The sequence below is a fragment of the Phocoena sinus genome, chromosome 16, assembly GCF_008692025.1.
Source record: "Phocoena sinus isolate mPhoSin1 chromosome 16, mPhoSin1.pri, whole genome shotgun sequence".
NCBI classification, from domain to species: Eukaryota; Metazoa; Chordata; class Mammalia; order Artiodactyla; family Phocoenidae; genus Phocoena; species Phocoena sinus.
In genome coordinates, this window is record NC_045778.1 from 19,201,654 (window position 1) to 19,224,961 (window position 23,308).

Genomic DNA, 23,308 nt, shown 5'->3' on the forward strand with positions numbered 1-23,308 from the left:
CTCAATATTAAAAAAAACAAACAACCCAATCAAAAAATGGGCAGAAGACCTAAATAGACATTTCTCCAAAGAAGATATACAGATTGCCAACAAACACATGAAAGGATGCTCAGCATCACTAATTATTAGAGAAATGCAAATCAAAACTACAGTGAGGTATCACCTCACACCGGTTAGAATGGGTGTCATCAGAAAATCTACAAACAACAAATGCTGGAGAGGATGTGGAGAAAAGGGAACCCTCTTGCACTGTTGGTGGGAATGTAAATTGATACAGCCACTATGGAGAACAGTATGGAGGTTCCTTAAAAAAACTAAAAATAGAATTACCATATGACCCAGCAATCCCACTCCTGGGCATATACCCAGAGAAAACCATAATTCAAAAAGACACATGCACCCCAATGTTCATTGCAGCACTATTTACAATAGCCAGGTCATGGAAGCAACCTAAATGCCCATCAACAGATGAATGGATAAAGAAGATGTGGTACATATACACAATGGAATATTACTCAGCCATAAAAAGGAACGAAATTGGGTCATTTGTAGAGACGTGGATGGACCTAGAGACTGTCATACAGAGTGAAGTAAGTAAGTCAGAAAGAGAAAAACAAATATCATATATCAATGCATATATGTGGAATCTAGAAAAATGGTACAGATGAACAAGTTTGCAAGGCAGAAATAGAGACACAGATGTAGAGAACAAATGTATGGACACCAAGGGGGGAAAGTGGGGGATGGGTGGTGGTGGTGGTGGGATGAATTGGGAGATTGGGATTGACATATATACACTAATATGTATAAAATAGATAACTAATAAGAACCTGCTGTATTAAAAAAAATTAAAATTAAAAATAAGAAACTAAGCTTTACCAGCAAAAAAAAGTAGTAAAGGAATGTGCCTTTAACCTTTGTTAAATCAGTATAACCTACATTCAAAATCAACTTTAAAATATCTAGAATCTTAAAGAAATACTGGCAGCAGTGTTTATAATAAATGAGAATCCCCATATCAGCAGAGAAATTTTATACTATAAATTGTTCACTTAACTTTAACTGCTACAGACTTTGGCAGACAGTAAAATTAAATGGTGGATGATCACCAGAATATATTATACTTTCTAAGATACTGCTGGGTTACTAATACATTTCAGGAGAAGAACCATTCCTAAGTCCTTAGCCTGCTGTGTGGGATTGTTAAGCAGTAATGCTTTCTTTTGTAATTGACAAAAGAGGAAGTTGTAAATTACCATGAGCTAGAGAATTCAAATATGTGAAATGAAAATATTTGTCAGCAGAAATCAGCATGGGCACATGGTGGGAAAGAATTTCCATATGCCTAAAATCCCTTTGGCTTTTCTTGAGCTACATCCTTACTGAGCTGGGCAAACAGGACACCTGATCAATGTTTCCAGAGACTCTTTTATTCCACTTGTTCTACTCCCAGCATTGTTATCCCAACTGTGGCTATCATTTAAAATATACTTCCCGGGGGACCTTGAAGATGGCGGAAGAGTAAGACGCGGAGATCGCCTTCCTCCCCACGGATACACCAGAAATACATCCACACGTGGAACAACTCCTACAGAACTCCTACTGAAGGCTGGCAGAAGACCTCAGACCTCCCAAAAGGCAAGAAACTCCCCACGTAACTGGGTGGGGCAAAAGAAAAAACAGAGACAAAAGAATAAGGACGGCACCTGCACCAGTGGGAGGGAGCTGTGAAGGAGGAAAAGTTTCCACACACTAGGAAGCCCCTCCGCGGGCGGAGACTGCGGGAGGCAGAGGGGGGAGTTTCGCGACCGCGGAGTAGTGCACAGCGACGGGTGCGGAGGGCAAAGCGGGGAGATTCCTGCACAGACGATCGGTGCCGACCAGCACTCACCAACCCGAGAGGCTTGCTGCTCACCCACCGGGGCGGGCGGGGCTGCGAGCTGAGGCTCGGGTTTTGGTTTTGGACGGAGCTCAGGGAGAGGACTGGGGTCGGCGGCTTGAACATAGCCTGAAGGGGTTAGTGCACCACGACTAGCCGGGAGGGAGTTCGGGGAAAAGCCTGCACCGGCCGAAGAGGCAAGAGACTTTTTCTTCCCTCTTTGTCTCCTGGTGCGCGAGGAGAGGGGTTTAAGAGCGCTGCTTAAAGGAACTCCAGAGACGGGCGAGAGCCGCGGCTAAAAGCGCGAACCCCAGAGACGGGCGCGAGCCGCGGCTGAGGGCGCGAGCCCCCGAGACGGGCGCGAGCCGCGGCTGAAAGCGCAAACCCCAGAGACGGGCGGGAGACGCTAAGGCTGCTGCTGCCGCCACCAAGGGGCCTGTGTGCGAGCACAGGTCACTCTCCACACCCCTCTTCCGCGGAGCCTGTGCAGCCCGCCACTGCCAGGTTCCCGGGATCCAGGGACAACTTCCCCGGGACAGCGCACGGCGGGCCTCAGGCTGGTGCAACGTCACGCCGGCCTCTGCCGCAACGTCACGCTGCCTCTGCCGCCGCAGGCCGGCCCCCGCACGCAGTGCCCCTCCTTCCCCCATCCCCCAACCCCCGGCCTGAGTGAGCCGGAGGCCCCGAATCAGCGGCTCCTTTAACCCCGTCCTGTCTGAGCGAAAAAACAGACGCCCTCCAGCGACCTACACGCAGAGGCAGGGCCAAATCCAAAGCTGAGCTCCTGTGAGCTGTGAAAACAAAGAAGAGAAAGGGAAATCTCTCCCAGCAGCCACAGAAGCAGCGGATTAAAGCTCCACAATCAACTTGATATACCCTGCATCTGTGGAATACCTGAATAGACAAGGAATGATCCCAAATTGAAGAGGGGGAATTTAGGAGCGAAATCTATGATTTTTTTCCCTTTTCCTCTTTTTGTGAAGGTGTACGTGTATGCTCCTGTGTGACATCTAGTCTGTATACTCTAGCTTCCACCATTTGTCCTAGGGCTCTATCCGTCCATGACTTTTTTTTTAAAAATTCTTTTTCTTAATAATTAAGTTTAATTGTAATAACTTTATTATACTTTACCTTCGTTCTTTCTTTCTTTCCTTCCTTCCCTCCCTCCTTTAGACAACGAATCACCCCCAAATTGAGGAGGTGGTCTCAGGGAGCAGGATTTATGATTTTTCCCCCTTTACCTCTTTTTGTGAAGGTGTATGTGTATGCTTCTGTGTAAGATTTTCTCTGTATAGCTTTGCTTCCAACATTTGTCCTAAGGTTCTATCCGTCCCTTTTTTTTTTTCTAAATATTTTTTAATTCAATAACTATATTATACTTTATTTTATTTTTACTGTATCATCTTTCTTTCTGTCTTTTTTTCCTTCTTTCCCTCCTTCCTTCCTTCCTCCCTCCCTCCCTCCTTTCTTTCCTTCTTTGCTTCTTTCTTCCTTCCTTCCTTTCCTCCTTTCCTTCTTTCTTTCCTCATACTTCTACTAATTCTCTCTACTTTTTCTCTCTTTTATTCTGAGCCGTGTGGATGAAAGGCTCTTGGTGCTCCAGCCAGGAGTCAGGGCTCTGCCTCTGAGGTAGGAGAGCCAACTTCAGGTCACTGGTCAACAAGAGACCTCCCAGCTCCACATAATATTAAACAGCGGAAATCTCCCAGAGACCTCCATCTTAACACCAGCACTCAGCTTCACTCAACGACCAGCAAGCCACAGTGCTGGACAACCTATGCCAAACAACTAGCAAAACAGGAACACAACCCCACCCATTAGCAGAGAGGCTGCCTAAAATCATAATAAGGCCACAGACACCCCAAAACACACCACCAGACGTGAACCTGCCCACTAGAGAGACAAGATCCAGCCTCATCCAGCACAACACAGGCACTAGTCCCCTCCACCAGGAAGCCTACACAACCCACTGAAACAATCTTAGCCACTGGAGACAGACATCAAAAACAACGGGAACTACGAACGTGCAGCCTGCAAAAAGGAGACCCCAAACACAGTAAGATAAGCAAAATGAGAAGACAGAAAAACACACAGCAGATGAAGGAGCAAGATAAAAACCCACCAGACCTAACAAATGAAGAGGAAATAGGCAATCTACCTGAAAAAGAATTCAGAATAATGATAGTAAGGATGATCCGAAATCTTGGAAGTAGAATGGACAAAATGCAAGAAACAGTTAACAAGGACCTACAAGAACTAAAGATGAAACAAGCAACGATGAACAATGCAATAAATGAAATTAAAATCACTCTAGATAGGATCAATAGCAGAATAACTGAGGCAGAAGAACGGATAAGTGACCTGGAAGATAAAGTAGTGGAAATAACTACTGCAGAGCAGAATAAAGAAAAAAGACTGAAAAGAACTGAGGACAGTCTCAGAGAGCTCTGGGACAACATGAAACGCACCAACATTCGAATTATAGGGGTTCCAGAAGAAGAAGAAAGAAAGAAAGGGACTGAGAAAATATTTGAAGAGATTATAGTTGAAAACTTCCCTAATATGGGAAAGGAAATAGTTAATCAAGTCCAGGAAGCACAGAGGGTCCCATACAGGATAAATACAAGGAGAAACACGCCAAGACACATATTAATCAAACTGTCAAAAATTAAATACAAAGAAAGCATATTAAAAGCAGCAAGGGAAAAACAACAAATAACACACAAGGGAATCCCCATAAGGTTAACAGCTGATCTCTCAGCAGAAACCCTACAAGCCAGAAGGGAGTGGCAGGACATACTGAAAGTGATGAAGGAGAATAGCCTGAAACCAAGACTACTCTACCCAGCAAGGATCTCATTCACATTTGATGGAGAAATTAAAACCTTTACAGACAAGCAAAAGCTGAGAGAGTTCAGCACCACCAAACCAGCTTTACAACAAATGCTAAAGGAACTTCTCTAGACACGAAACACAAGAGAAGGAAATGACCTATAGTAGCGAACCCAAAACAATATATAAAATGGAAATAGGAACATACATATCGATAATTACCTTAAATGTAAATGGACTAAATGCTCCCACCAAAAGACACAGATTGGCTGAATGGATACAAAAACAAGACCCTTATATATGCTGTCTACAAGAGACCCACTTCAGAACTAGAGACACATACAGACTGAAAGTAAGGGGATGGAAAAAGATATTCCATGCAAATGGAAACCAAAAGAAAGCTGGAGTAGCAATTCTCATATCAGACAAAATAGACTTTAAAATAAGGACTATTAAAAGGGACAAAGAAGGACACTACATAATGATCAAGGGATCGATCCAAGAAGAAGATATAACAATTGTAACTATTTATGCACCCAACATAGGAGCACCTCAATACATAAGGCAAATACTAACAACCATAAAAGGGGAGATCGACAGTAACACATTCATAGTAGGGGACTTTAACACCCCACTTTCACCCAAGGACAGATCATCCAAAATGAAAATAAATAAGGAAACACAAGCTTTAAATGATACATTAAACAAGATGGACTTAATTGATATTTATAGGACACTCCATCCAAAAACAACAGAATACACATTTTTCTCAAATGCTCATGAAACATTCTCCAGGATAGATCATATCTTGGGTCACAAATCAAGCCTTGGTAAATTTAAGAAAACTGAAATTGTATCAAGTATCTTTTCCGACCACAACGCCATGAGACTAGATATCAATTACAGGAAAAGATCTGTAAAAAATACAAACACATGGAGGCTAAACAATACACTACTTAATAATGAAGTGATCACTGAAGAAATCAAAGAGGAAATAAAAAAATACCTAGAAACAAATGACAATGGAGACACAACGACCCAAAACCTATGGGATGCAGCAAAAGCAGTTCTAAGGGGGAAGTTTATAGCAATACAAGCCCACCTTAAGAAGCAGGAAACATCTCGAATAAACAACCTAACCTTGCACCTCAAGCAATTAGAGAAAGAAGAACAAAAAAACCCCAAAGCTAGCAGAAGGAAAGAAATCATAAAAATCAGATCAGAAATAAATGAAAAAGAAATGAAGGAAACAATAGCAAAGATCAATAAAACTAAAAGCTGGTTCTTTGAGAAGATAAACAAAATAGATAAACCACTAGCCAGACTCATCAAGAAAAAAAGGGAGAAGACTCAAATCAATAGAATTAGAAATGAAAAAGGAGAAGTAACAACTGACACTGCAGAAATAAAAAAAATCATGAGAGATTACTACAAGCAACTCTATGCCAATAAAATGGACAATCTGGAAGAAATGGACAAATTCTTAGAAATGCACAACCTGCCAAGACTGAATCAGGAAGAAATAGAAAATATGAACAGACCAATCACAAGCACTGAAATTGAAACTGTGATTAAAAACCTTCCAACAAACAAAAGCCCAGGACCAGATGGCTTCACAGGTGAATTCTATCAAACGTTTAGAGGAGAGCTAACACCTATCCTTCTCAAACTCTTCCAAAATATAGCAGAGGGAGGAACACTCCCAAATTCCTTCTACGAGGCCACCATCACCTTGATACCAAAACCAGACAAGGATGTCACAAAGAAAGAAAACTACAGGCCAATATCACTGATGAACATAGATGCAAAAATCCTCAACAAAATACTAGCAAACAGAATCCAACAGCACATTAAAAGGATCATACACCATGATCAAGTGGGGTTTATTCCAGGAATGCAAGGATTCTTCAATATACGCAAATCTATCAATGTGATAAACCATATTAACAAATTGAAGGAGAAAAACCATATGATCATCTCAATAGATGCAGAGAAAGCTTTCGACAAAATTCAACACCCATTTATGATAAAAACCCTCCAGAAAGTAGGCATAGAGGGAACTTTCCTAAACATAATAAAAGCCATATATGACAAGCCCACAGCAAACATCATCCTCAATGGTGAAAAACTGAAAGCATTTCCACTAAGATCAGGAACAAGACAAGGTTGCCCACTCTCACCACTCTTATTCAACATAGTTTTGGAAGTTTTAGCCACAGCAATCAGAGAAGAAAAGGAAATAAAAGGAATCCAAATTGGAAAAGAAGAAGTAAAGCTGTCACTGTTTGCAGATGACATGATACTATACATAGAGAATCCTAAAGATGCTACCAGAAAACTACTAGAGCTAATCAATGAATTTGGTAAAGTAGCAGGATACAAAATTAATGCACAGAAATCTCTGGCATTCCTATATACTAATGATGAAAAATCTGAAAGTGAAATCAAGAAAACACTCCCATTTACCATTGCAACAAAAAGAATAAAATATCTAGGAATAAACCTACCTAAGGATACGAAAGACCTGTATGCAGAAAATTATAAGACACTGATGAAAGAAATTAAAGATGATACAAATAGATGGAGAGATATACCATGTTCTTGGATGGGAAGAATCAACATTGTGAAAATGACTCTACTACCCAAAGCAATCTACAGATTCAATGCAATCCCTATCAAACTACCACTGGCATTTTTCACAGAACTAGAACAAAAAATTTCACAATTTGTATGGAAACACAAAAGACCCCGAATAGCCAAAGCAATCTTGAGAACGAAAAAAGGAGCTGGAGGAATCAGGTTCCCTGACTTCAGACTATATTACAAAGCAACAGTAATCAAGACAGTATGGTACTGGCACAAAAACAGAAAGATAGATCAGTGGAACAGGATAGAAAGCCCAGAGATAAACCCACGCACATATGGACACCTTATCTTTGATAAAGGAGGCAGGAATGTACAGTGGAGAAAGGACAGCCTCTTCAATAAATGGTGCTGGGAAAACTGGACAGGTACATGTAAAAGTATGAGATTAGATCACTCCCTAACACCATACACAAAAATAAGCTCAAAATGGATTAAAGACCTAAATGTAAGGCCAGAAACTATCAAACTCTTAGAGGAAAACATAGGAAGAACACTCTATGACATAAATCACAGCAAGATCCTTTCTGACCCACCTCCTAGAGTAATGGAAATAAAAACAAAAATAAACAAATGGGACCTAATGAAACTTCAAAGCTTTTGCACAGCAAAGGAAACCATAACCAAGACCAAAAGACAACCCTCAGAATGGGAGAAAACATTTGCAAATGAAGCAACTGACAAAGGATTAATCTCCAAAATTTACAAGCAGCTCATGCAGCTCAATAACAAAAAAACAAACAACCCCATCCAAAAATGGGCAGAAGACCTAAATAGACATTTCTCCAAAGAAGATATACAGACTGCCAACAAACACATGAAAGAATGCTCAACATCATTAATCATTAGAGAAATGCAAATCAAAACTACAATGAGATATCATCTCACACCAGTCAGAATGGCCATCATCAAAAAATCTAGAAACAATAAATGCTGGAGAGGGTGTGGAGAAAAGGGAACACTCTTGCACTGCTGGTGGGAATGTGAATTGGTTCAGCCACTGTGGAGAACAGTATGGAGGTTCCTTAAAAAACTACAAATAGAATTACCATATGACCCAGCAGTCCCACTACTTGGCATATACCCTGAGAAAACCAAAATTCAAAAAGAGTCATGTACCAAAATGTTCATTGCAGCTCTATTTACAATAGCCAGGACATGGAAACAACCTAAGCGCCCATCATCGGATGAATGGATAAAGAAGATGTGGCACATATACACAATGGAATATTACTCAGCCTTAAAAAGAAATGAAATTGAGCTATTTGTAATGAGATGGATAGACCTAGAGTCTGTCATACAGAGTGAAGTAAGTCAGAAAGAAAAAGACAAATACCGTATGCTAACACATATATATGGAATTTAAGGGAAAAAAATGTCATGAAGAACCTAGGGGTCAGATAGGAATAAAGACGCAGACCTACTGGAGAAAGGACTTGAGGGTATGGGGAGGGGGAGGGGTGAGTTTTGACAGGGCGAGAGAGAGTCATGGACATATACACACTAACAAACGTAGTAAGGTAGATAGCTGGGGGGAAGCAGCCGCAAGGCACAGGGATATTAGCTCGGTGCTTTGTGACAGCCTGGAAGGGTGGGATGGGGAGAGTGGGAGGGAGGGAGACGCAAGAGGGAAGACATATGGGAACATATGTATATGTATAGCTGATTCATTTTGTTGTAAAGCAGAAACTAACACACCATTGTAAAGCAATTATACCCCAATAAAGATGTTTTAAAAAAAATAAATAAATAAATAAAAAATAAAATATACTTCCCTTCTTCAGTCAAACAATCCTTTCCTCCTTCACTGAAGATCTTGAGATATCCACTAAGTTTATAGTATTCCCCAAGTTTACAGTTTTCACCAAAAGGTGAAATAATCTTTAACTCACCCAATCATGATAAACGACTTACATATGGACTTTATGTGAAAATATTCACATCTATTCATAAAGCTTATAGATAACACTGTCATTTGAAAGTATTGGCCTTCTGATAGTGTAAATGCAACATTGCCTTCTTTTGGCAGTAGATACCTACTGTTCACCTTAGAAATGCTTAATCCTTCACTTACTACACTTACTCTTGTCTTGGAAACTTGGCAATATCATCATGGCTATTGTGACCACCCTCATCCGAGCAGCACTACATTTGAGGACTCCCAGAAAAATGGACATGAAGGACAGGTGGGAAGGAGAGGCTGGGAATGAGACGGCTAAAACTATTGCCAGTTAAGCTCTGCTATCTACACCAATTACTTAACACCAAAGGAAATGCAGTCTGTTTCATACATTCAACTTCACATGGTTTATGCTCTCCCCAAAGCCAGAAGAAAGAAAATCTGAGAGATGCCCCACATCAGTTTATTTTCTAGGCTCAGTGACCTTGAACCTCAAATACAGTTTTTCAGATGAGTATGTAAAAGTTGTACCAGCTCACATCAGTAACTGTATAACCAGACTTTCCAGGCCACATATAATGATCTCTAAAAAAGTAAAATTAACCTGTCTTTACAACTGAGGACTCTTAATACATGAAACAGATACTTGTAATAACTGGAGTTATTTCATTAGTTTCATAAATCGGACTTTCAAGACGGAGTACAAGGAAGGAGATTCCTACCAGATATTAGCTCCCTTTTAAAAACATAAACTATGTTGCAGTTTATAAAACATTTTACAGTAATTCTATTATAAAGAGACAATTGTTGGATTACCCAGGTGATAAAAGGCTATTCCAGAGCTTCCTAACAACTGTTAGGAAGGGTGTGTTTTAGAGGGTTACTGGGGTGTTGAGATATTGATGCCCATAGCCCTCAGAAGGGCTGGGAAAGACCTAAGACTGTTTACGACCCCAGAGCCTCTGATCCCCTCTGGCCTTGAATAGCCACTTCTCTTTTCCCAGTGGCTGTACAAACATTATGATTTTAGAAGGCACTAGTCTCCTCTCTTACAAAGAATGTCTAGTACTTAGTAAATCTTAAAATGAATGAAGTCAAAGTCCCCATCCCTTTAGGTTTAAAATAAAATGATATAGTTTGGTACAATATTACTGTATTTGAACAATATAGGATTACAGGCCTGTTAAGTTTTTGTCATTACTGTCGTTAAAGAAAGAAAAAAAGAAGAAACCCCTGAATGATCCATTTTTCTACTTTTCACAAAACTTCATGGACACCTGTATGTTTATCTTGCCACTATCTTGGTAATAGAATCACATTCACATTGTATATTCTAAGGCACATCATCCCTGAAACACTTAGATTTAAAGTGGTGTCATAATACCTCATCTAATAAAACCACCAGGCATAAAGCATGGTTTTATGCTTATTTTTTAAACTTCATAAACCATCTTAAAGAAATGGGTTTGGAAACAAGCTGCTGAAAGGCCATGCTCCTATTTGGGTGATAACGGATGGAAGCATTTCCATTGTTCCAATACAGATGATGACCAACCAAGTTGGAAAATCAGTACTCAATTTCCCTTCTCTGGGTCCTTTCACTCCCTGTTTTTTTTTTTTTGGCGGTACGCGGGCCTCTCACTGTCGTGGCCTCTCCCGTTGCGGAGCACAGGCTTCGGACACGCAGGCTCAGCGGCCATGGCTCACGGGCCCAGCCGCTCTGCGGCATGTGGGATCTTCCCAGACCGGGGCATGAACCCGTGTCCCCTGCATTGGCAGGCGGACTCTCAACCACTGCGCCACCAGGGAAGCCCCCCTTTCACTTCCTTTTTGATGCTACTCCTCTTGTGCTCCTTGCCACTGCCATCTCCCTTTGCTCACAGACTCCAAAGCCCTTTCTGTGCCAAGAAATCTGCCAGTATGAGAATCTAACTGAGGCAGAAAATGTTGTCTCCAGAGAAGCTCAAAAGCCAGTACTTGTGGCTCCCCTCCATGCTGACCATCAAGGTGTGGGCATATGATTTAAATTCTGCTACCATGATGCATCTGCTCAGGAAGCTGAATTCAGGGAGAGCGAGGCAAAAGCAGGGATTGGCTTGGAATTTATTTCTGTGGTGGAAGTATCTGGAATCTGGTGGCAAATGAAAGTAGCATCTGTAGGGTCCAGTGTCATCATGTTATGATGCCAATAATGGCATTAGATGTTCACTGAGGTCTGGAATGGCAGCTCAAACAAATGCTCCCTGGGAATGACCAACCGGTTCTTATATTCAGCATCCCTTGCAGTCTGTCTGTTTTCTCTTGTTCTCTAGCCTTCCTGTGCATATGTGTTGGTTTATAGTCAGATTCTGTTGTTTGCATCTAGAGCTGAAACTGGGACTTCATGCCTAAACCACTTTCGTTAGGTTATTTTACTTCCTACCTATTCCTACCATATAAAGGCCCATAAAATAAATCTGAATTCGTTTTTTACAGACAGTATGTAAAAATAAGATTAGAAAGAAAGGTGTGGCCTATTTCTCTTACCAGATCATGTCTTCTTTGGCTATAGAACATGCATCTGAGGCTGGTAATAGGAGTTCTAGGGTTAAAGAAGACACAAGAGCTCTACAATATCTCTCACGGTGAATTATCCACACAGCATGTTCTAATTCTCCACTTACTTTCCCAATGATCCCTTCCTTTTAACCCATGCCATTTCAGCTCATCTATTTTTAATCTATCCTTCATTTAGCATCAGCTTCACAGTTCCATATTTTATATTTTCCAGATTTGGGAATGTATCAGCCCCTCTTTATGACTGTCTGAAATCCACCCTTAAGCCCGCTATACCATTTCCTTCCTTGACAATAAAATGTCTACTAGTGTGTCAGAACGCATTCTTTTTATTAATAAGGACAGTACTAACAGTGGCTTTTTAGATTATTCCACGTACCTACCTTTCTTAGGATCTAACTATACCAAAAATGTCCAAAAAAGCCTTTGCATTACCCAGTACACGTAGGGGATTTCAGTTTTGATGGCACTTTTTATCTGACAAGTTTATATTTCCAATAACTTAAAACGTCAAGATAAGTAAGTACCCTCAGCCCGCTCACTAGATCTGGGTCCTATTCAAATCCAGGTCTCTTTGGACAAAAAAACAGGTTTTCCACTCAGAAGCTCCAGAAGCTTCTTTCTTCAATTCACAATGTTAGTTCAAAGTGCCAAACTTCTGCAGCAGCAGCAGTACTTCTAAGGCCAGGGGATCTTACTCTTCTTTAAAGAGGCTAAATTGTCATTTAACTTTTGATTTTGGCATCACCAACAAGAAGACACTGGTTATGCAGGCTGGCCAAGTGATATGCAGATAGAAGTGGTTTATTAATGCTCTCTGACTAACTGTGTTAAAGGGTGTCAGATTAGGGCTGAAGCCAAAAGGAAGAAAGTGCATAATCCCAGAGGCCTGTCTCAGACTGCTACCAGGGGGAGGAAGTTTGCCAGCATATGCTTCTGAATTTGAAGGCACGGCTGCTACCCTTTAGAGGGATTTGCTGGAACCATTAGTGAAAATAGGTTTAGTGGGATCTTTCAACAGATGCAGTTCAAGGATGGTTCCTGGAAGTAATTGTTTATACAAAAGTCATGATCTCTTGTTCAAAAGCTTGCTGAAGAACCTTTTAAGAATCTGATCCGAAGTTCTCTGAAAATGGCTAATATCTGACTCTGGACAGTAATGAAGCATCTCCCTGATCTTTTCTCTGCCCCAGCCTTTGACATAGGCCACTGCTCTTGGGTTTTGTTTTTTTGTTTTTGTTTTCTTTCCCCACAAACTGAGATGATAACTTGTCCTCTTGCTTAACTGTAGTACAATGTGTCACAGTATAATGTTACAATGAATTTTAAATTTAAAACTGGGAGAAGGACTTGAGTACTCCTACAATGTATAAAATGCTATTGGGAAATACGAAAATAAATAAAGTGTGGTATCTACCTTTAAGTATGTTACAATCTAGTGGGAGAAACTCGTATGTAAATGGCTGATTATGATACAAGGCAAAGTGATATAAGCATTAACTAGAGGATAAGCTCATCCATGGTAACACAGGTAATGGAGCAATTAATTCTAACTGAAAGGGAATCAGAAGCTCCTTTGTAAAGGTGGTGGCATTTGAGAAAGTTATAAAGAATAATTATAACTGTAGAGGGCCAGTAGAGAAGAAAAGGTGTTTCACTGCTGGAATAAAATTAGCATAAGCATATAGGTTCAATTCAAGAGTTGTTTTGTTCTGTTTCATTTTAATCTAGCACATGCGAGACATTATGGTAGGCTTTGGAAGAGATGCAAAGAGAAACAATACAAGTTTTCTTTTCTCCTATAACTTAACTTCTGTTTTGAAAGAAAAGTCATTTCTATATAAATGTACCTGAAGAGTTCATCGGTAACATATAGTTGCCTGTAACAATGTACCTGAGTGGCAAGTCCTTTAAAATCTACAGCACAGGAGACCAAGAAGAGCTCACTATTTCCAGAGAGAGTAAAAAAAAGGTTTCTAGAGTACATGGGGGTATGAGCTGTTTCTTGAAAGGTGGATAAAATTTGATGTGATAAATAAGGCGCAAGGGTATTCAAAATGACAGGTACAGCATGGACAAGACCTAAAGGCAGAAATGATCCTGGTATGCCCATGTGATTGTGAAAGCAACAACTTAGATGGAGTAGAAGGTGACTTTCGGCCCATGCTAGGAAGAAAAAAACAGAAATTCACGTTTAGGTGAATTCAAACGCCTACAAAGTTCAGGTAGGTATATTAAGTGAGCAAAGCAGACTGGGCATATAATGAGAGGTAATAAAGGAGACTATGGCCCAGTCTCAACCAAAAGAAAGACACTACTAAGCTCCAGCCATTTTCGTTTCCATGGTAAACTCTGCTCTAGTGTTGCCAGACCCTCCAATTTGTTACGAAAGGCCATTAATCTGGATATATATATATATATGTATGTATATGTGTATATGTATATATATTCATATATATAATTAGAAAGTAATTCTTATAATAAAACATAAAACTTTGTTGGTCAAAACTCTACTGGACACATAAGAATTCTCTGAGTCACAATGAATCACATCCAGTATGTGGACCACTGAGTTGCAACCTCTGCTGGACGGTAGTGGGCAAAGACTGCTGGAACTAAAGCTTCTGTTTTATATCCTATAGCCATTTAAGATTATAGACAGAGATGCAACATAAGGACAGTAGCTAAAAAATGTTTTAATTAGGCTACAAGAATGCAGGCTATTTGTATATGAAAACTATTAAATGAAGGAAATTGATCGGAATTACTAACTGCTATTAAAGTTTTAAAAATGTTTTTTAGAGAAATTCATCTTAAAAGTCTATCCATTGTTTCAACCGGTCACAAGAAAAATTTACAACAAAAATTTGGAAATATTTATTGGCTCTAAATTGTTCTCAACTGTCTCATTTGCCTTCAAGAAGAAAAATTGCAGCTATACGACTCTTCTCCACTCTAACAGGGGAAAGGGTTCAAGTTTGGGCCTGAAAGAGTACTTGATGAATGACACTTTATTTGCCATCACCACCAGCTGCCAATGTTGGAGGCCACCAGGATGTCTTGGTCAGGTTCATCTGTGTGTTTGTTGTGTTTTGGTCCATGAGCCTAGCTGACTTTGAAACCAGGTGGAGTTTGAGTGTTTGCAAAAGATGCTTTGGGTCCTGCTGATTTCTGAATTGATAGAATTCATAAATCACTTACAAAAAATATTATGTGTGTCCACTCTTGGTTTAGGTTTTCTCCCAGCCTAGTGTGAAAAAACTGAAATTGATGTTAGGTATACAACTTCTAAGCCTTCACATTGCAATCCAGAAGGCTTGTTGGAGATTACAATACTCCGCCTCAGTCTGAATGAAATGCAGCATTCCAGATGTTGCCTACACTTCACTGAAAACCAGCTGGTTGATTTTATGAACAATGCAAATCCTGCAATGTAACAGGGCTTCTCTAAGTGCTGATAAAACACTTAGAAGATCAACAAATCTTGAAAATGTGCTAATGAGCCACAAAGTCTGATTAAAAGCAAAGGTGCAATGTTCCAAAAACATTCTTTGTGATTTAGAGAAGTATGACTTAGGTTTCATCATTGATGACAGTACTTTAAAGGCAAATTGTGCAAAGATAAGAACGTCTCATTAATAAGAACAATTCACAATAGCTCCTTATTGAGTTATTTTCGGAAAAAGGGTTAAGACCTGAGAACTGCATAAAAGGAAAAGAAAGAAAGAAAAACAGGCCACATATACAGACCATTCACTTGCTAAAATATGAACTATTAAGGCTTCATAACATAAAACATGACATTTTGAATTATTTAATTTGATGATTATTTATAAATAGTAAGTCCAAGTTATGGGCAGATGTGAACAAAGATGAACATCTTCTGTTACTTAATTGTGGAGGATAGAATAGTTGGAAGTATTTTTCATAGACAATATCTCTATGGGAGAGAAAATGCTCACATATTTTAGCTTTGGTTAAGATCAAACTGATCAAATTAGCATTTTCATCTAATTTATTGCTCAGAATTCCCTTTAGTGAGGAATGCTTTTGATAAATTTCAAGGAAAGCTGTTTGCAGAAAAGTTTGAAATTAGACATAAAAAACCCAAAATGAGAAGATTTTAAGATAAGCCAAAAAGTATCTAAAAAACTAAAACGACAAAATTGGAAAATCATAAACTATACTGTTATATTACTAATAAGATGTGACTTATCCAGAATAACCCAGCATTATTCCATATTTATTGTATTTGTATTTGGGGTACAGGACATAATTTACCTGGAGAATTTCAATTAAAGTTACATACAAGTAATTAGAGGAAAAAGGATTTCTCTCTCTTCTGATTGAATGATAATGTAGCCATATTGGTTAGTTATTTTGTAAGGTCATCATAAATCATACAGGTATTGACAAAATTGTAATTAAATGTGTAAATAACTTTGTTTCATTTTTGTTTTCTGATTTCAGATTATAAGAATTGATTGTGAATGGAGTGTTCCCACAACACATTTCACATTCTGGACACTTCAAAATTTCACTTCCACTTCTTTGCGTATGAAGTCCAGATATGGGCGCTATACTATAGAGAATAAAACTATAAACTTAGTACCTCATACAGACATGGTGACTATAAGAGTGTGTTCACAAGACATTACCAATACGATTACAAAACTGAGACAGAAACAAGGTGTAGGTACAATTTTGGTAGACTTTAGTCAGTTCCCTATAGGACATTTTTCACTGGCTAAAAGGAGAATCACTGATGCCTTCTTCTTTTTACTTACAATTCTATCCCCAGAAGGTAGAAAAAAATCAGAGAACTCTGTACTTGATTTTGACCAACAGGAAAGGACCAGCTAAATTTAGTTTAGGGAAGAGATGCTGAACTACTCTAACACAATTATCTCCTTAAGCAAGTAAATGTATCGCCACACCTCACTGATAAAGCAACTACCCTGTACCCTATTCGTGACACCAGTGACTTTTGAGTAGTATAGAAATATCATATCAAGAGTTGCAAATACACCTCCTTCATCTTTCCTTAGTATATCTTAAGAATTTCACTGTTTTAGAAATATTTTTAAAGAGATACTGAGAAAGCCATGCGCCAAGATTCATTAATGAGTTCTGTATCAACATGCTAGGAAAAGAGCAACACTAGTCATCAGTTCTCTACAAAACTTGCCAAGCCTACCTTGTGGTATAGCTCTTCAGAACTATTCCCTAATGAAGGCTATTCAACTGCTGATAAGCTTATCTTTGTTAATTTCAAGAAGCAGCTTCCTCTCCCCCCAAATCACCCATCTCCATCCCTTCTACCCCTTTCACAAGTATGTACATCCAAACGTAATATGCCCCATGCATAATATGAACAATTCTCTAGGTAGGATCAATGACTTAAGTATGGAATTTCAAATATTTTAGGAATCATGGGTCCACTGTCACTCTCCTCTTATGAAGTAATTAATAAGAAAAATTCAGCCTGAGGTTTTCACCGATTACAAGGGCTTTTCACAAGAAAAACTACTGCCATGATGACTTCTAAAGATGGTTGGCTGCCCTCATTCAAATTGTATCCACTGTTTTTGAATTCATATGAATTTAAATGCTTCTTTGAATGTTCTGTAAGTGTCTGGGAGAAATGTTAATAACAGTGCTAAAATAAGAATGCTATTTTAATGTGTGATTCAAAAACTAAGCACTTGGGGCTTCCCTGGTGGCGCAGTGGTTGAGAGTCCGCCTGCCGATGCAGGGGACGCGGGTTCGTGCCCCGGTCTGGGAGGATCCCGCGTGCCGCGGAGCGGCTGGGCCCGTGAGCCGTGGCCGCTGAGCCTGCGCGTCCGGAGCCTGTCCTCCGCAACGGGAGAGGCCACAGCAGTGAGAGGCCCGCGTAACGCATAAAAAAAAAAAAAAAAAAAAAAAAAACTAAGCACTTATTAGCTGATTTCAGAAAATATTAACTTCGGTGCTGCAACCAAAACAAAATCCTGGTCTGGTATTTCTTAAGTAATCAAAGATTATGTGAAAGAACAAAACAGTGTTTTGCAAACAGATTGCAAAAGAAGGTAGAAAGCATTTCTCTGGAAACGTAGGACAAGTTTGCTCTGTTTAAGCAATGTAAACAGAAACCTGGGGGGTACCAATCAGACAGCTAAGAGAGAGCTTGGAAACTATTACATACTTACCGCATCTGGCCTAATTATATCTCCTACCAACTCTAGCATTACTAAACATTCATAAGTGGCTAAAGGCCTGTGGGTAATTTATATAATGCATATATGTATAAAAGCCTTTTTTCTGGGCTTCCCTGGTGGCGCAGTGGTTGGGAGTCCGCCTGCCGATGCAGGGGACACGGGTTCGTGCCCCGGTCCGGGAAGATCCCACATGTCGCGGAGCGGCTGGGCCCGGGAGCCATGGCCGCTGAGCCTGCGCATCTGGAGCCTGCGCATCTGGAGCCTGTGCTCCGCAACGGGAGAGGCCACAACGGTGAGAGGCCCACGTACCGCAAAATAAAAAAAAAAAAAAAAAAAAAAAAAAAAAAAAAAAAAAAAAAAAAAAGCCTTTTTTCTCCAGTGAATATATTTACTTCCCAGAGATAAATTTCAAATCACACAACCACAGGATGCAAGCCCCTATCAGATAGTAGAGCAATCTATTTCAAAACAAGCCACACAGACTGAGATCTCCTTTCCATATGTATGAATATTTGGTAGCTATGTAGATGCAAATGTCAGGAAGAGAGCAGCTGTTATTGGGGACAGAGACTTACCAGTACTTGTCAGGAAGTTAACATTTCTCATCACACCTTCTGTGTAAGCTCCTGGCTCGTAACTGTCCATTTCACCTGTGACAATGTGAGCAACTCTTGCAGCCCGTCCTCTGATAGCACCTGCAGCTCGATCTAAATTATCAGCATCCTGGTCTCTCAAGGCTATGATACATTTGTTGACATCTTCTAGGATATGGCTCTCTGTAAGTAAACAGGTCAAATTAGTTTCGTGTTTTTTTTTTTTTTAATCACACAAATCTAGCATACTATAATTCATGTTAATTTCTGGTTGCGGATAATGTGCACATTGGGAATAAAAGACATTGACAACTAAGAAGAAAAAATACAGATGTGACTTTGCTTATACCTTTTTCAATAGCTCATCTTGTAAAACAAAAATTTTGCATTTTTATCGGCAAATTTTACAGATTGCATCTTATTTTAGATTCTAGTCCCAGTAGATTAGATTTTAGATTTGAGTGACTTACAGATGGAAATTAAGGAAAGATTCTAGATTGAAACAAAAATAAAATGTATAATGATGGAATACTTAATCCTGATTAAGTACAATACTATGCAGATTATGAAACTCTTAAAAAAATCACCCGCCCTAAATATATAGAAAAATAACTATGGTGTTCCATTCAACTAATGTTCACTGATGTACGATATTTAACACAATTACAGAAATACTATAAATTAGCAAATGATGAGAACGGTGAAATATATAATTTTATACTGTAAAGCAATAACCTCACTACATCTGTGAAAAGACATATATAAAAAGGGCTTTAAAAAGATCGACTGATTTGAAGTAAATGAATCCCAGAGAAATTTGCTCACTCTGAAGAGTATCTCCAGACCTCTTTCTCTCCTTCCTTCTTTGCATGATTAAGGCATGAAGACCGCTGGGAGTTATTAGTATAGTCCAACAATGTTTACTTTTTCTATAAAATGATTAATACTCCCGGAATAAAACTAATGAGTGGAGCTGAGTAAATATGTAGAATATCAATAAGCATGGGCAATGATATTTCTAAGAAATTAAAAGAATACTAAAGAAATGGTTTCTATTTTTATTAAATGAATCCCCACCCCAAATCTTTAAAGACTCTACTACTTCAAAACACACAGAGAAAACAACTACAACAAAAAGGCCTCAGTAATTCCAGAACATATTGTTAACTTCTCCTTCCCCCTCCCCCTCCCCTTCTCCCCCTATCTCTCCCTCTCCCTCTCCCTGGATTTGCTGACTTTCTGCAGGTAAGCTACACAAGACAGGTATTCATAAAGCTATTTCCTTGCAGAGTCACACCTTCCTCTTATTTTGTAGAGCATAATATCCAGACCGTCAAAGAATATGGTCGTTGGTGAACTTCTTAGACCTGATGTCTACTATTCCTCTGCAGGTCCCTCATGCTTTAGTTATATGTATTTTACAATTTTCCAAATCTGCCATGTTTTTTCATGCCTCTGTGCCTGTGGGCATATTAGAACCTTGACCTAGACTGTTCTTTTGGGTTCCTGGACCCAATGTCAACGTGTGTGTGTGGGGTGGGGGGGGGGGCTTCCCCACAACAACAAGCAACTCTCTGTACACCAGCTGGGTGACCTGTAATTCAACTCAATTCTGACACCATCTACCTGGAGATAGCATCAGATTCCACAGGTTAAGGGTTTAGTCCCACAAGACTGCCCCTTCCCACCCCGCTACAGACACCAGTCAAAAGCCTAGATCGTTACCTGTGCTTCTGCTACAAGTTGAAGGTTCCCCCCTTCTGGACTTCAGACGCTGGTCCAACTTCAGGTTGTTACATATATTTCTGACCGACTAGCTATAAATCAGAGGTTCCCACAACCTCCTTTTTAGGTTTGATTATTTTGCTTAGAGTAGCTCACAGAACTCAGAGAACCATTTTACTTACTAGATTTAACTTTTATAACTCAGGACCAGCCAGATGGAAGAGACGCAGAGGGTAAGGTATGGGGAAAGGCCCAGAGCCCCATGCCCTCTCCAGGCATGCCACTCTCCCCAAATCTACATGCTATCACCAACCTAGAAGCTCTCCAAAACCCATCCTTTTGGGATTTTATGGAGGCTTCATTACATAGGCATGATTGATTAAATCACTGGCTGTTGGCAACTGATTCAGCCTCCAGCCCCTCTACCCTTCCCAGAGGTCAAGGGGTGGAACTAAAAGTTCTAATCACGTGGTTGGTTGCCCTGTCAACCAGCCCCCATCCTATGGTGGGGGTTGGTCCCAAAGTCATCTCATTAACATACAAAAGACAGCTTTATGGCCCTCATCACTCAGTATATTCCAAGGGTTTTAGGAGTTCTGTGCCAGAAACAGGAAAAGACCAAAGATATATTCTTATTCTAAATCACAGTATCGTAATTGCCAATCCCCTCTCGTCTGCTTGCTCAACTCCTACTATTCTTCTTTTTTTTTGGCCATGCCTCATGGCTTGCAGGATCTTAGTTCCCCTACCAGGGACCAAACCCATACCCCCTGCAGTGAAAGGGCAGAGTCCTAACCACTGGACCACCAGGGAATTCCTTACTATTCTTTTTTTTTTTTTTTTTTTTTTGGGTTTTTTTAAAAAATATTCTTTTTTCTTTAAACCCCACATTTGTTTATTTATTTATTTTTGGCTGTGTTGGGTCTTCGTTTCTGTGCGAGGGCTTTCTCTAGTTGTGGCAAGTGGGGACCACTCTTCATCGCGGTGCACGGGCCTCTCACTATCGTGGCCTCTCTTGTTGCAGAGCACAGGCTCCAGACGTGCAGGCTCAGTAGTTGTGGCTCACGGGCCTAGTTGCTCTGCGGCATGTGGGATCTTCCCAGACCAGGGCTCGAACCCGTGTCCCCTGCATTAGCAGGCAGATTCTCAACCGCTGCGCCACCAGGGAAGCCCCTTACTATTCTTTTAAAACACTAGTTAAATGTCCTGCCTCAGGAAATCCATGCTGACCTAGAACAAGGCAAACTTTTTTTCCAAGTTGTTTGGGGTTCACATAAAATGGTTTGTATGTTTTCATCAGAGCTTCTTTCTGTGTTTTAGTGATATACTGATGAAACTATCTCTCTAGTAGACTAACAAATATATATGAGTGCAGGAATTTTATCTTATTCCTTGAGGTATCTAGCCATTGGTACAGTACATAGCACCTGTTAGGTTAACCAGAATGTTTGTTGAATGAATGAATGAAGTCTTCTTATAAGATGCACCTGGGAACAGTACGTTATTTTGTCTAAATCCTAAATCATGGATTATGAACATTGGTAGACACATTTCTGTAGCCTTAAAATTAGTCAATTTAAGCCACATTAAGGACAGTAAGTTCATTTGCATGAAAAAGATTAAGTACTGAAAACCTTCATTATAAATTCACTGGAGTTTTAACCTAATTTGTAGCATTCAGTTATGAATGTGTCACGAAGGCCTGTAATAAATCGAGGCACAGTCCCATCTCAACAGAAAGCACATGTGTATCATCATCTTCATGTTTCCCTTGGAACTGAAGTACAAGTATAAATGTGGAAGGCGTAATAGTGATCAGTTTTTTAAAAATCCACAGATGTGCCCTTTAATGACACATTAAGAAGCTGTTATTTTCCAAAGTATGTTGGTAAGTTTTTTTAAAAGCAAACACAATATATATGTATTCAATGCATGTTTAATCTGTATTCACTAAAGGTGCTTAATTTTAGATTGCAGAGCTGTTTTTCTCAGTTCTGTGAAAGTGAAAAGATATTTAGGAAAGAAAAAACATTGTTCATTTTTGGAAAATTAATTATCAAATAAACTCAGTAATTTCTGTTTAATTAAAGGTGAAATCGTAGCTGTCACAAACTGTTTTCTTCCTATGAATTTTTCACTGGAAAAAATACAAAAAATATTCACTAACAATGAATGTTCACTTCTATAAAACAATGATATATATGCTTCACAATTTATTTTATTACTTTAAATGGAGAATAAAATATACAGTAAGAGTTTTTCTGATTCTGTTTTGCTTGGCCTTATAGAAGTCTGTGTGGTTATTGCTTTAGATTGTGCAACACGATCAGAAGCCCTGGTGTTAATTATGTTGAAGAACCATAGAGTTAAGGTCAGATATGGAAATAAAAACCTTACACGAAAATATACAATATAAAAAATAAGGAAAATAAATGACAAGAAGCATATACCCAGCGCTTATCTGAAGCAGCTATATTGAGAACATCGGAGATGATGACTAAATGATCTTTTGAATTACTAAGATTAAATATAGCGCAGAAGCATTAGGAAAGGTTTGCAAGATTTCCATTATTGTGACACTTCCCCATTATTCTGAATGTTTCACAAAATGCCAGCAACAATTATTTGCATGAAATTCTAAACACAGAGTACCAGAAAAAGAAAAAAAATATTGGGCACCTCCCATATACACAGTAACTAAACATTAAGCTAATGTCTTAAAAACAAGTATTTCTTTATTTAAGGTGAACTTAAGTAGTTAAAAAGGCCTTCATGATAGCTTGAGTTTTTATGTCTAGATATATAAATCCACACCTATGGGAAAGAAATAAAACACCAAATACTTTGCATAAAACTTTCTACTGACATCTCTCTTAAGTCTTTGCTGATGGAATGAGTTCACTCATTAGACGCAGAAAAAATCATTAGGAACTCTACCTCCAATTTATTTTTTTTCTCAACTGCACATGTACTTGGATTTAAC

The 23,308-nt window shown here is 39.4% G+C and overlaps 1 protein-coding gene across 1 annotated transcript in view; it reads right to left on the reverse strand.

Annotated features, from left to right (window-relative positions):
- The window catches only part of CTNNA3 (catenin alpha 3), a 1,597,197-nt gene that overhangs the window by 382,298 nt on the left and 1,191,591 nt on the right, over positions 1–23,308 (reverse strand). Inside the window, exon 12 of the mRNA XM_032609210.1 lies at positions 18,583–18,783. Within this exon, the coding sequence (XP_032465101.1) occupies positions 18,583–18,783 (201 nt within the window). The remainder of the gene's footprint in view (positions 1–18,582; positions 18,784–23,308) is intronic.